Raw genomic sequence first — 14,660 nt, forward strand, 5'->3', positions numbered from 1 at the left:
TATGGCTCCAAAGGAACCACGGAGGACCTTGGCGGTCACCCAGCAAGCCTTGTCGTGGGATGCTGCGACTGCCCGTGCACAAGTTCGGGATACTAGGGTACCCCTACTCTAGTACACCGACACACTCCATATAGATAGCGGTGTTTCTGAATTGCCAATCGTGCGAGGACGGGGACATGAAAGTGTCGGGTGTAAAGTAGTTTCGTTTCATCAACTCAACAATATTTGCATTTATCATGGATTTATTTCAGGATTTTTGACTATGTGTATTTAATGGAAGGAGACGTTCCCGTCGACTGCGAGGCGTCTACAGTGACTTTGTAAAATCTCAAGATGATATGCTGGCTCTGTCTATCGGAAGTGCTCATAGTGATAGAATACGTGCGTGTGCGTTCATAAAGATGAATGTATGCACGTATATACAAACACTTACGTTTGTACTATGTTAAAAAAACAGTATACTCTGAGCACTGTACTGCATTACAAAGGTTGTCGGGACTTGGGTGGTGTGTCACTGATTGGATTTCCAGCACCACCTATGGTTGTGTCAAAATGTCAAGATTTGCTACTACATGAAATGGAATATATAGTAATTTACTCATTAAAAATTCACCACGTGGTAGGCGTGCATCGAGCTACTAGCAGTAGTTTATTCTTTCAATCAATCGCCACTTAGCAATATAATATAATAGGGCAAGTCCAACATCTACTCCTACTTATACCCTTCACACGCAGGTCGATCGTGAACCTTCCGCTAGCAGTAATAAATTCGCAAAGAAAATGGCCTCTACGGAAACCACTAGCAGCAGCAAGAAGCTGCGCGTGCTCCTCATCCCCTTCTTCGCCTCCAGCCACATCGGACCCTTCACCGAGCTCGCCGTTAGCCTTGCGACGGCCAGACCACATGCCGTAGAGGCCACCGTCGCGGTCACGCCGGCGAACGCGTCGATCGTCCGGTCGTTGCTCCAGCGGCATGAGAACGGCGGCACACCTGCGCAGGTGGCGACTTACCCGTTCCCGGCCGTGGACGGCCTCCCGAGGGGCGTCGAGAACCTGGGTGCGGCAGCCCAGGCGGACGCATGGCGCATCGACGTGGCTGCGGTCAGCGACACGCTGATGCGCCCCGTGCAGGAAACCCTCATCAGGGCGCAGTCACCGGACGCGCTCGTCACCGACGTGCACTTCATGTGGAACGCCGACGTCTGCGACGAGCTCGGCGTGCCATGCGTCACGTACAACGTCGTCGGCGCCTTCTCGACGCTGGCCATGCGGCATCTCACGCTGGCGCTCGTTTCCAATTCCAACACCAACATCGAGCCGGAGCCCGAGGCGGTGAGCGTCCCTCGGTTTCCGGCCCCTGAGATACGAGTGCCCACGGTGGAGCTGCCGGAATACTTGAGGAGCCAAGAGCGGGTGGATTACTCCACCTACAACCGGCTCTACGAGGTGCAAGGTGACTGCTTCGGGGTGGCCGTCAACACGTCACTAGACCTGGAGGAGCACTACTGTGAGATGTACGCGGGCAACGGCTACGCGAAGCGTGCCTACATGCTAGGCCCCCTGTCACTGCGGCTGCCGTCATCACCGGAGGCCGGCGACTCACGGTACACCGACTGGCTTGACTCGAAGCCAAGCCGGTCGGTGGTGTACGTGTGCTTCGGCAGCCTCGCCCACGTCTCCGACGCTCAGCTGGACGAGCTTGCTCTCGGGCTTGAGGCCTCAGGGATGGCGTTCCTGTGGGTGGTGAGGGCGGACAAGTGGTCTCCCCCGGAGCGGTGGCACGAGCGTGTTGGAGGCAGGGGCATGGTGGCCACCGCCTGGGCTCCGCAAAGGGCCATCCTGGCGCACCGGGCGGTGGGGGCCTTCGTGACGCACTGCGGTTGGAACTCCGTCCTGGAGACGGTGGCGGCGGGCGTGCCGGTGCTCACATGGCCCATAGTGTTCGAGCAGTTCATCACCGAGAGGCTGCTGACGGAGGTCCTAGGGATCGGGGAGCGGCTGTGGCCGGACGGCGCCGGCGTTCGGAGCACGAGGTATGAAGAAAACGAGGTCATCCCCGCCCATGATGTGGCACGGGCATTGAAGACCTTCATGCAGCCTGGAGGGCCGGGGGATGCGGCGAGGAGCAGAGTCATGGGCCTGGCCGCCAAGGTTCACGCCGCAGTGGCGGAAGGAGGATCCTCCGACCGTGATCTGCACCGCTTGATAGATGACCTCATGGAAGCTGCCGGGGCCGGAAAGACGACGATGTGAAGTTTAAAATCCTTTCTTTTGCTGCTTTATTGTTGAAATGGTCGGTCAGTCTCACCAACTATATTATCTCACCTGTATGCCCGAGTTCGTCTATTTTTGCAAGCTGTTTGCTTCTCTTCTTTTCTTTTCTTTTCTTTTCTTTTCTTTTCTTTACAATCACCTTTTCCTTTAAAAAATCTAGACGAAGCCTTAATAAATGATTTGTCTGGCACCTGTGTTTGAATGGGTAAAAAGATAGTGGTATTCCCGGACCACCAGGGTTCAAATCCTACACTTGACCCTGGTGCTCGCATTTTTTTGGATTTATAGGTAAGCTGCCATCCAACGCATTCCCTTCCAAGGACAACTTTGCCAGTTGGAAGCAATTTGCTAAAGATGTGAGGAATAACCAGTTGTGTGCTTGTAGCAAGTTCCTCCCTAATACTAACTGGCGCAAGTTTAACAAGGATCCAATAGATGGAATGGAGCCATGAAGCTAGTTGTTTGAAAGATCAAGCGCTTGAACATTTGACATATTGGCCAGTGAAGCAGGGATCAGACCCTCCAGTCTGTTGCTTCCCATTATCAGGGACTGGAGGTTTGGTAGAGTAACCAATGTGAGATGGTATCTGTCCAAAAAGGCTATTGCTACCAACACTAAAGTTTTTGAATGATGACATGTTGTAAAGAGGAAACGGAACATTACCTGATAAACTGTTGAGACTTAGTCAAGGTCAAGCAGGTTTGTAATGCGACTCAAACTTTCTAGAATTAATCCTGATATCCTATTTGGCCGAGCAATATAGAAGTGAGGGAAGAAATACTTCCTATTGATGGAGGTATGCTTCCAGACAGGAAGTTCTAAAACGGCCGAGCAAAAAAGAGAGGAAGTTCTGCAAAGAAATTTGAGAATCTGTTTTCTTATTGAGATAGCGCTTCCATGAGAAGTTCAGAGAAACATCAGGTTGAAGCAAATAATGATTTTGTTACGGAAAAACTAACGCCCACACGTGTGGGCATTTGCACATCGCCCACACGCCTCCATCACCACTCATTTTGCCACGTATGAATAGATGACATCAGCGGAAATCTTTTTGGTTTTCGGCTTAAAAATGTTTTATCTCTTAGTTTAAAAAGTGAATTAAAAATCCGTTTTCATCATTAAATCCGTCACGACGAGATCTTCAAAACTAGACCCCATGTTGATATGTTTCGATGAAATTTTTTTTGCCCAGAAGTTGCCATGATGTTTACACTGTAGTTGCCATAGTGTTTAAACTAAAGTTGCCAGGTGGCAATTTTAGTTTGTAGATCATGGCAATTTTAGTTTTTTGATGATGGCAATTCCAGTACTTTGATCATGAAAATATTTTTTTGTATGAATCATGACAATTTTAAGTGCATATATCATGGCAATTTTAGTGTATGATGCATGGCAAGTCTAGTTTCTTAATTCCTCATTTATAATATGTCAAAAATTACTTTTAAATGTAAAAGAAAATAACTGAAACATATCATGGCAACTTCAGTCTAAACACCATGGCAATTCATTTGCAATAGATATGGCAACTTTTAACCCAAAAAAAATTCATCATAATATATTGATATGCGATCTAGTTTCCAAGATCTCGTCGCGAGGGATTTAATGATGAAAACGGATCTTCAATCGGATTTTTCGTTTAAGAGATAAATGAAGGAAATATGCTCTAGAGGCAATAATAAAGTTATTATTTATTTCCTTATATCATGATAAATGTTTATTATTCATGCTAGAATTGTATTAACAGGAAACATAATACATGTGTGAATACATAGACAAACAGAGTGTCACTAGTATGCCTCTACTTGACTAGCTCGTTAATCGAAGATGGTTATGTTTCCTAGCCACAGACATGAGTTGTCATTTGATTAACGGGATCACATCATTAGGAGAATGATGTGATTGACTTGACCCATTCCATTAGCTTAGCACTTGATCGTTTAGTTTGTTGCTATTGCTTTCTTCATCACTTATACATGTTCCTATGACTATGAGATTATGCAACTCCCGTTTACCGGAGGAACACTTTGTGTGCTACCAAGCGTCACAACGTAACTGGGTGATTATAAATGTGCTCTACGGGTGTCTCCGAAGGTACTTGTTGGGTTGGCGTATTTCGAGATTATGATTTGTCACTCCGATTGTCGGACAGGTATCTCTGGGCCCACTCGGTAATGCACATCACTATAAGCCTTGCAAGCATTGCAACTAATGAGTTAGTTGCGGGATGATGTATTACGGAATGAGTAAAGAGACTTGCCGGTAACGAGATTGAACTAGGTATTGAGATACCGACGATCGAATCTCGGGCAAGTAACATACCGATGACAAAGGGAACAACGTATGTTGTTATGCGGTCTGACCGATAAAGATCTTCGTAGAATATGTAGGAGCCAATATGAGCATCCAGGTTCCGCTATTGGTTATTGACCGGAGACGTGTCTCGGTTATGTCTACATAGTTCTCGAACCCGTAGGGTCCACACGCTTAAAGTTCGATGACGGTTATATTATGAGTTTATGTGTTTTGATGTACCGAAGGAGTTCGGAGTCCCGGATGAGATCGGGGACATGACGAGGAGTCTCGAAATGGTCGAGACGTAAAGATCGATATATTGGACGACTATATTCGGACATCGGAAAGGTTCCGAGTGATTCGGGTATTTTCGGGAGTACCAGGGAGTTACAGGAATTCGTATTGGGCATTAATGGGCCATACGGGAAAGGAGAGAAAGGCCTCAAAGGGTGGCCGCACCCCTTCCCATGGGCTGGTCCGAATTGGACTAGGGAGGGGGGCGCACCCTGTTGGGGAACGTAGTAATTTCAAAAATTTCCTACGCACACGCAAGATCATGGTGATGCATAGCAACGAGAAGGGAGAGTGTTGTCTACGTACCCTCGTAGATCGGAAGCGGAAGCATTAGCACAACGCGGTTGATGTAGTCGTACGTCTTCACGGCCCGACCGATCAAGCACCGAAACTACGGCACCTCCGAGTTCTAGCACACGTTCAGCTCGATGACGATCCCCGGACTCCGATCCAGCAAAGTGTCGGGGAAGAGTTCCGTCAGCACGACAGCGTGGTGACGATCCGATCTTGATGTTCTACCGTCGCAGGGCTTCGCCTAAGCACCGCTACAATATTATCGAGGATTATGGTGGAGGGGGGCACCGCACACGGCTAAGAGAACGATCACGAAGATCAACTTGTGTGTCTATGGGGTGCCCCTTGGCCACGTATATAAAGGAGTGGAGGAGGGGGGAGAGGGCCAGCCCCTATGGCACGCCCTGGAGGAGTCCTACTCCCACCAGGAGTAGTATTCCCCCCTTCCAAGTAGTAGGAGTAGGAGTCAAGGCAGGGGAAGGGAGAAGAGAAGGAAGGAGGGGGCGCAGCCCCTCCCCCTAGTCCAATTCGGACTAGGCCTTGGGGGGCGCCCAACCTCTCCTCTCTCTTTCCCCTAAAGCCCAATAAGGCCCATATACTCCCCGACGAATTCCCGTAACTCTCCGGTACTCCGAAAAATACCCGAATCACTCGGAACCTTTCCGATGTCCGAATATAGTCGTCCAATATATCGATCTTTACGTCTCGACCATTTCAAGACTCCTCGTCATGTCCCCGATCTCATCCGGGACTCCGAACTCCTTCGGTACATCAAAACTCATAAACTCATAATATAACTGTCATCGAAACCTTAAGCGTGCGGACCCTACGGGTTCGAGAACAATGTAGAAATGACCGAGACACGTCTCCGGTCAATAACCAATAGCGGAACCTGTTGGTTTCGTAGTAATTTCAAAAAATTTCCTACGCTCACGCAAGATCATGGTGATGCATAGCAACGAGAGGGGAGAGTATGATCTACATACCCTTGTAGATCGACAACGGAAGCGTTTGGTTGATGTAGTCGTACGTCTCCACGGCCCGACCGATCAAGCACCGAAACTACGGCACCTCCTAGTTCTAGCACACGTTCAGCTCGATGACGATCCCCGGACTCCGATCCAGCAAAGTGTCGGGGAAGAGTTCCGTCAGCACAACGTCGTGGTAACGATATTGATGTACTACTGTCGCAGGGCTTCGCCTAAGCACCGCTATAATATTATCGAGGACTATGGTGGAAGGGGGCACCGCACACGGCTAAGAGTATGATCACGTGGATCAACTTGTGTGTCTCTTGGGTTCCCCTGCCTCCGTATATAAAGGATCAAGGGGGGGGGTGTGGCCGGCCTAGGAGAGGCGCGCCAGGAGGAGTCCTACTCCCTCTGGGAGTAGGATTCCCCCCCCCCCAATCCTAGTTGGAATAGGATTCGCGGAGGGGGGAAAAGAGAGAGGGGGGCCAGCCCCCTCTCCTTGTCCTATTCGGACCAAGGGAGGGGAGGGGCGCGCGGCCCATCTTGGGCTGCCCCTTCTCTTTTTCCACTAAGGCCCACTAAGGCCCATATCTCGGGGGTTCCGGTAACCTCCCGGTACTCCGGTAAAATCCCGATTTCACCGGAACACTTCCGATATCCAAACATAGGCTTCCAATATATCAATCTTATGTCTCGACCATTTTGAGACTCCTCGTCATGTCCGTGATCCACATCCGGGACTCCGAACAACTTCGGTACATCAAAAACGCATAAACTCATAATATAACTCCGTCATTCGGAAAACCTTAAGCGTGCGGACCCTGCGGGCTAGAACAATGTAGACATGACGAGACACGATCTACGGTCAATAACCAATAGCGGGACCTGGATGCCCATCATATTGCTCCTACATATTCTACGAAGATCTTTATCGGTCAGACCGCATAACAACATACGTTGTTCCCTTTGTCATCGGTATGTTACTTGCCTGAGATTCGATCGTCGGTATCCTATACCTAGTTCAATCTCGTTACCGGCAAGTCTCCTTACTCGTTCTGTAATACATCATCCCCCAACTAACTCATTAGTTGCAATGCTTGCAAGGCTTAAGTGATGTGCATTACCGAGAGGGCCCAGAGATACCTCTCCGACAATTGGAGTGACAAATCCTAATCTCGAAATACGCCAACCCAACATGTACCTTTGGAGACACCTGTAGAGCTCCTTTATAATCACCCAGTTACGTTGTGACGTTTGGTAGCACACAAAGTGTTCCTCTGGCAAACGGGAGTTGCATAATCTCATAGTCATAGGAACATGTATAAGTCATGAAGAAAGCAATAGCAACATACTAAACGATCGGGTGCTAAGCTAATGGAATGGGTCATGTCAATCAGATCATTCAACTAATGATGTGATCCCGTTAATCAAATAACAACTCTTTGTCCATGGTTAGGAAACATAACCATCTTTGATTAACGAGCTAGTCAAGTAGAGGCATACTAGTGACACTCTGTTTGTCTATGTATTCACACATGTATTATGTTTCCGGTTAATACAATTTTAGCATGAATAATAAACTTTTATCATGATATAAGGAAATAAATAATAACTTTATTATTGCCTCTAGGGCATATTTCCTTCAGTCTCCCACTTGCATTAGAGTCAATAATCTAGATTACACAGTAATGATTCTAACACCCATGGAGCCTTGGTGCTGATCATGTTTTGCTCGTGGAAGAGGTTTAGTCAACGGGTCTGCAACATTCAGATCTGTATGTATCTTGAAAATCTCTATGTCTCCTACCTGGACTAGATCCCGGATGGAATTGAAGCGTCTCTTGATGTGCTTGGTTCTCTTGTGAAATCTGGATTCCTTCGCCAAGGCAATTGCACCAGTATTGTCACAAAAGATTTTCATTGGACCCGATGCACTAGGTATGACACCTAGATCGGATATGAACTCCTTCATCCAGACTCCTTCGTTTGCTGCTTCCGAAGCAGCTATGTATTCCGCTTCACACGTAGATCCCGCCACGACGCTTTGTTTAGAACTGCACCAACTGACAGCTCCATCGTTTAATGTAAACACGTATCCGGTTTGCGATTTAGAATCGTCCGGATCAGTGTCAAAGCTTGCATCAACATAACCATTTACGATGAGCTCTTTGTCACCTCCATAAACGAGAAACATATCCTTAGTCCTTTTCAGGTACTTCAGGATGTTCTTGACCGCTGTCCAGTGATCCACTCCTGGATTACTTTGGTACCTCCCTGCTAGACTTATAGCAAGGCACACATCAGGTCTGGTACACAGCATTGCATACATGATAGAGCCTATGGCTGAAGCATAGGGAACATCTTTCATCTTCTCTCTATCTTCTGCAGTGGTCGGGCATTGAGTCTTACTCAACTTCACACCTTGTAACACAGGCAAGAACCCTTTCTTTGCTTGATCCATTTTGAACTTCTTCAAAATCTTGTCAAGGTATGTGCTTTGTGAAAGTCCAATTAAACGTCTCGATCTATCTCTATAGATCTTTATGCCTAATATGTAAGCAGCTTCATCGAGGTCTTTCATTGAAAAACTCTTATTCAAGTATCCTTTTATGCTATCCAGAAATTCTATATCATTTCCAATCAGTAATATGTCATCCACATATAATATCAGAAATGCTACAGAGCTCCCACTCACTTTCTTGTAAATACAGGCTTCTCCAAAAGTCTGTATAAAACCAAATGCTTTGATCACACTATCAAAGCGTTTATTCCAACTCCGAGAGGCTTGCACCAGTCCATAAATGGATCGCTGGAGCTTGCACACTTTGTTAGCTCCTTTTGGATCGACAAAACCTTCCGGTTGCATCATATACAACTCTTCTTCCAGAAATCCATTTAGGAATGCAGTTTTGACATCCATCTGCCAAATTTCATAATCATAAAATGCGGCAATTGCTAACATGATTCGGACAGACTTAAGCATCGCTACGGGTGAGAAGGTCTCATCGTAGTCAACCCCTTGAACTTGCCGAAACCCTTTTGCGACAAGTCGAGCTTTGTAGACAGTAATATTACCGTTGGCGTCAGTCTTTTTCTTGAAGATCCATTTATTCTCAATTGCTTACCGATCATTGGGCTAGTCAACCAAAGTCCACACTTTGTTCTCATACATGGATCCCATCTCAGATTTCATGGCTTCAAGCCATTTTGCGGAATCTGGGCTCACCATCGCTTCTTCATAGTTCGTAGGTTCATCATGATCTAGTAGCATGACTTCCAGAACTGGATTACCGTACCACTCTGGCGCGGATCTCACTCTGGTTGATCTACGAGGTTCAGTAGTATCTTGTTCCGAAGTTTCATGATCATTATCATTAGCTTCCTCACTAATTGGTGTAGGTGTCACAGAAACAGTTTTCTGTGATGCACTACTTTCCAATAAGGGAGCAGGTACAGTTACCTCGTCAAGTTCTACTTTCCTCCCACCCACTTCTTTCGAGAGAAACTCCTTCTCTAGAAAGTTTCCGAACTTAGCAACAAAAGTCTTGCCTTCGGATCTGTGATAGAAGGTGTATCCAATAGTCTCCTTTGGATATCCTATGAAGACACATTTCTCCGATTTGGTTTCGAGCTTATCAGGTTGAAGGTTTTTCACATAAGCATCGCAGCCCCAAACTTTCAGAAACGACAACTTTGGTTTCTTGCCAAACCATAGTTCATAAGGCGTCGTCTCAACGGATTTTGATGGTGCCCTATTTAACGTGAATGCGGCCGTCTCCAAAGCATAACCCCAAAACGACAGCGGTAAATCAGTAAGAGACATCATAGATCGCACCATATCTAGTAAAGTACGATTACGACGTTCGGACACACCATTACGCTGTGGTGTTCCGGATGGCGTGAGTTGCAAAACTATTCTGCATTGTATCAAATGTACACCAAACTCGTAACTCAAATATTCTCCTCCACGATCAGATCGTAGAAACTTTATTTTCTTGTTACGATGATTTTCAACTTTATTCTGAAATTCTTTGAACTTTTCAAACGTTTCAGACTTATGTTTCATTAAGTAGATATACCCATATCTGCTTAAATCATCTGTGAAGGTGAGAAAATAACGATATCCGCCACGAGCCTCAATATTCATCGGACCACATACATCTGTATGTATGATTTCGAACAAATCTGTTGCTCTCTCCATAGTACCGGAGAACGGCGTTTTAGTCATCTTGCCCATGAGGCACGGTTCTCAAGTACCAATTGATTCATAATCAAGTGGTTCCAAAAGTCCATCAGTATGGAGTTTCTTCATGCGCTTTACACCGATATGACCTAAACGGCAGTGCCATAAATAAGTTGCACTATCATTATCAACTCTGCATCTTTTGGCTTCAACATTATGAATATGTGTGTTACTACTATCGAGATTCAATAAGAATAGACCACTCTTCAAGGGTGCATGACCATAAAAGATATTACTCATATAAATAGAACAACCATTATTCTCTGATTTAAATGAATAACCATCTTGCATCAAACAAGATCCAGATATAATGTTCATGCTCAACGCTGGCACCAAATAACAATTATTTAGGTCTAATATTAATCCCGAAGGTAGATGTAGAGGTAGTGTGCCAACCGCGATCACATCGACTTTGGAACCGTTTCTCACGCGCATCGTCACCTCGTCCTTAGCCAATCTTCGCTGAATCCGTAGTCCCTGTTTCGAGTTGCAAATATTAGCAACAGAACCAGTATCAAATACCCAGGTGCTACTGCGAGCATTAGTAAGGTACACATCAATAACATGTATATCACATATACCTTTGTTCACCTTGCCATCCTTCTTATCCGCCAAATACTTGGGGCAGTTCCGCTTCCAGTGACCAGTCTGCTTGCAGTAGAAGCACTCAGTTTCAGGCTTAGGTCCAGACTTGGGTTTCTTCTCTTGAGCAGCAACTTGTTTGCTGTTCTTCTTGAAGTTCCCCTTCTTCTTCCCTTTGCCCTTTTTCTTGAAACTAGTGGTCTTGTTGACCATCAACACTTGATGCTCCTTTTTGATTTCTACCTCCGCAGCTTTCAGCATTGCGAAGAGCTCGGGAATAGTCTTATTCATCCCTTGCATATTATAGTTCATCATGAAGCTCTTGTAGCTTGGTGGCAATGATTGGAGAATTCTGTCAATGACATAATCATCTGGAAGATTAACTCCCATCTGAATCAAGTGATTATTATACCCAGACATTTTGAGTATATGCTCACTGACAGAACTGTTCTCCTCCATCTTGCAGCTATAGAACTTATTGGAGACTTCATATCTCTCAATCCGGGCATTTGCTTGAAATATTAACTTCAACTCCTGGAACATCTCATATGCTCCATGACGTTCAAAACGTCGTTGAAGTCCCGGTTCTAAGCCGTAAAGCATGGCACACTGAACTATCGAGTAGTCATCAGCTTTGCTCTGCCAGACGTTCACAACATCTGGTGTTGCTCCAGCAGCAGGCCTGGCACCCAGCGGTGCTTCCAGGACGTAATTCTTCTGTGCAGCAATGAGGATAATCCTCAAGTTACGGACCCAGCCCGTGTAATTGCTACCATCATCTTTCAACTTTGCTTTATCAAGGAACGCATTAAAATTCAACGGAACAACAGCACGGGCCATTTATCTACAATCATACATAAACAAGCAAGATACTATCAGGTACTAAGTTCATGATAAATTTAGGTTCAATTAATCATATTACTTAAAGAACTCCCACTTAGATAGACATCCCTCTAATCCTCTAAGTGTTTACGTGATCCAAATCAACTAAACATGTCCGATCATCACGTGAGATGGAGTAGTTTCATTGGTGAACATCACTATGTTGATCATATCTACTATATGATTCACGCTCGACCTTTCGGTCTCCGTGTTCCGAGGCCATATCTGTATATGCTTGGCTCCTCAAGTATAACCTGAGTATTCCACGTGTGCAACTGTTTTGCACCCGTTGTATTTGAACGTAGAGCTTATCACACCCGATCATCACGTGGTGTCTCAGCACGAAGAACTTTCGCAACGGTGCATACTCAGGGAGAACACTTCTTGATAATTTAGTGAGAGATCATCTTATAATGCTACCGTCAATCAAAGCAAGATAAGATGCATAAAAGATAAACATCACATGCAATCAATATAAGTGATATGATATGGCCATCATCATCTTGTGCTTGTGATCTCCATCTTCGAAGCACCGTCATGATCACCATCGTCACCGGCGCGACACCTTGATCTCCATCGTAGCATCGTTGTCGTCTCGCCAATCTTATGCTTCCACGACTATCGCTACCGCTTAGTGATAAAGTAAAGCATTACAACGTGATTGCATTGCATACAATAAAGCGACAACCATATGGCTCCTGCCAGTTGCCGATAACTCGGTTATAAAACATGATCATCTCATACAATAAAATTTAGCATCATGTCTTGACCATATCACATCACAACATGCCCTGCAAAAACAAGTTAGACGTCCTCTACTTTGTTGTTGCATGTTTTACGTGGCTGCTACGGGCTTAAGCAAGAACCAATCTTACCTACGCATCAAAATCACAATGATAGTTTGTCAAGTTGGTGCTGTTTTAACCTTCGCAAGGACTGGGCGTAGCCACACTCAGTTCAACTAAAGTTGGAGAAACTGTCACCCGCAAGCCACCTATTTGCAAAGCACGTCGGGAGAACCGGTCTCGCGTAAGCGTACGCGTAATGTCGGTCCGGGCCGGTTCGTCCAACAATACCGCCGAACCAAAGTATGACATGCTGGTAAGCAGTATGACTTATATCGCCCACAACTCACTTGTGTTCTACTCGTGCATATAACATCAACATATAAAACCTAGGCTCGGATGCCACTGTTGGTTTCGTAGTAATTTCAAAAAATTTCCTACGCTCACGCAAGATCATGGTGATGCATAGCAACGAGAGGGGAGAGTATGATCTACGTACCCTTGTAGATCGAAAACGGAAGCGTTTGGTTGATGTAGTCGTACGTCTCCACGGCCCGACCGATCAAGCACCGAAACTACGGCACCTCCGAGTTCTAGCACACGTTCAGCTCGATGACGATCCCCGGACTCCGATCCAGCAAAGTGTCGGGGAAGAGTTCCGTCAGCACAATGGCGTGGTGATGATATTGATGTACTACTGTCGCAGGGCTTCGCCTAAGCACCGCTATAATATTATCGAGGACTATGGTGGAAGGGGGCACCGCACACGGCTAAGAGTATGATCACGTGGATCAACTTGTGTGTCTCTTGGGTTCCCCTGCCTCCGTATATAAAGGATCAGGGGGGGGGGGTGCGGCCGGCCTAGGAGAGGCGCGCCAGGAGGAGTCCTACTCCCTCTGGGAGTAGGATTCCCCCCCCCCCCAATCCTAGTTGGAAATAGGATTCGCGGAGGGGGAAAAGAGAGAGAGGTGGCCGGCCCCCTCTCCTTGTCCTATTCGGACCAAGGGAGGGGAGGGGCGCGCGCCCATCTTGGGCTGCCCCTTCTCTTTTCCACTATGGCCCACTATGGCCCATATAGCTCCCGGGGTTCCGGTAACCTCCCGGTACTCCGGTAAAATCCCGATTTCACCCGGAACACTTCCGATATCCAAACATAGGCTTCAATATATCAATCTTTATGTCTCGACCATTTCGAGACTCCTCGTCATGTCCATGATCACATCCGGGACTCCGAACAACCTTCGGTACATCAAAATGCATAAACTCATAATATAACTGTCATCGTAACCTTAAGCGTGCGGACCCTACGGGTTCGAGAACAATGTAGACATGACCGAGACACGTCTCCGGTCAATAACCAATAGCGGGACCTGGATGCCCATATTGGCTCCTACATATTCTACGAAGATCTTTATCGGTCAGACCGCATAACAACATACGTTGTTCCCTTTGTCATCGGTATGTTACTTGCCCGAGATTCGATCGTCGGTATCCATACCTAGTTCAATCTCGTTGCCGGCAAGTCTCTTTACTCGTTCCGTAATACATCATCCCGCAACTAACTCATTAGTTGCAATGCTTGCAAGGCTTAAGTGATGTGCATTACCGAGAGGGCCCAGAGATACCTCTCCGACAATCGGAGTGACAAATCCTAATCTCGAAATACGCCAACCCAACAAGTAACCTTCAGAGACACCTGTAGAGCACCTTTATAATCACCCAGTTACGTTGTGACGTTTGGTAGCACACAAAGTGTTCCTCGGTAAACGGGAGTTGCATAATCTCATAGTTACAGGAACATGTATAAGTCATGAAGAAAGCAATAGCAACATACTAAACGATCGGGTGCTAAGCTAATGGAATGGGTCATGTCAATCAGATCATTCAACTAATGATGTGATCCCGTTAATCAAATAACAACTCTTTGTCCATGGTTAGGAAACATAACCATCTTTGATTAACGAGCTAGTCAAGTAGAGGCATACTAGTGACACTCTGTTTGTCTATGTATTCACACATGTATTATGTTTCCGGTTAATACA

General features: G+C 46.2%; 1 protein-coding gene across 1 annotated transcript; it reads left to right on the forward strand.

Moving 5' to 3' along the window:
* The first annotated feature begins 740 nt into the window (after window positions 1-740).
* Window positions 741-2,464, forward strand: LOC125535380 (scopoletin glucosyltransferase-like). Its single transcript, XM_048698434.1, has one exon. The coding sequence runs from the start codon at window positions 781-783 to the stop codon at window positions 2,251-2,253; it is 1,473 nt and encodes a 490-aa protein (XP_048554391.1). The 5' UTR covers window positions 741-780; the 3' UTR covers window positions 2,254-2,464.
* The last annotated feature ends 12,196 nt before the right edge of the window (window positions 2,465-14,660 follow it).

The sequence above is a fragment of the Triticum urartu genome, chromosome 2 (genome assembly GCF_003073215.2).
Source record: "Triticum urartu cultivar G1812 chromosome 2, Tu2.1, whole genome shotgun sequence".
Lineage (NCBI taxonomy): Eukaryota > Viridiplantae > Streptophyta > Magnoliopsida > Poales > Poaceae > Triticum > Triticum urartu.

Coding starts and splice junctions, on each gene's coding strand:
- LOC125535380 (XM_048698434.1), top strand. CDS start 781: ATGGCCTCTACGGAAACCACTAGCAGCAGCAAGAAGCTGCGCGTGCTC.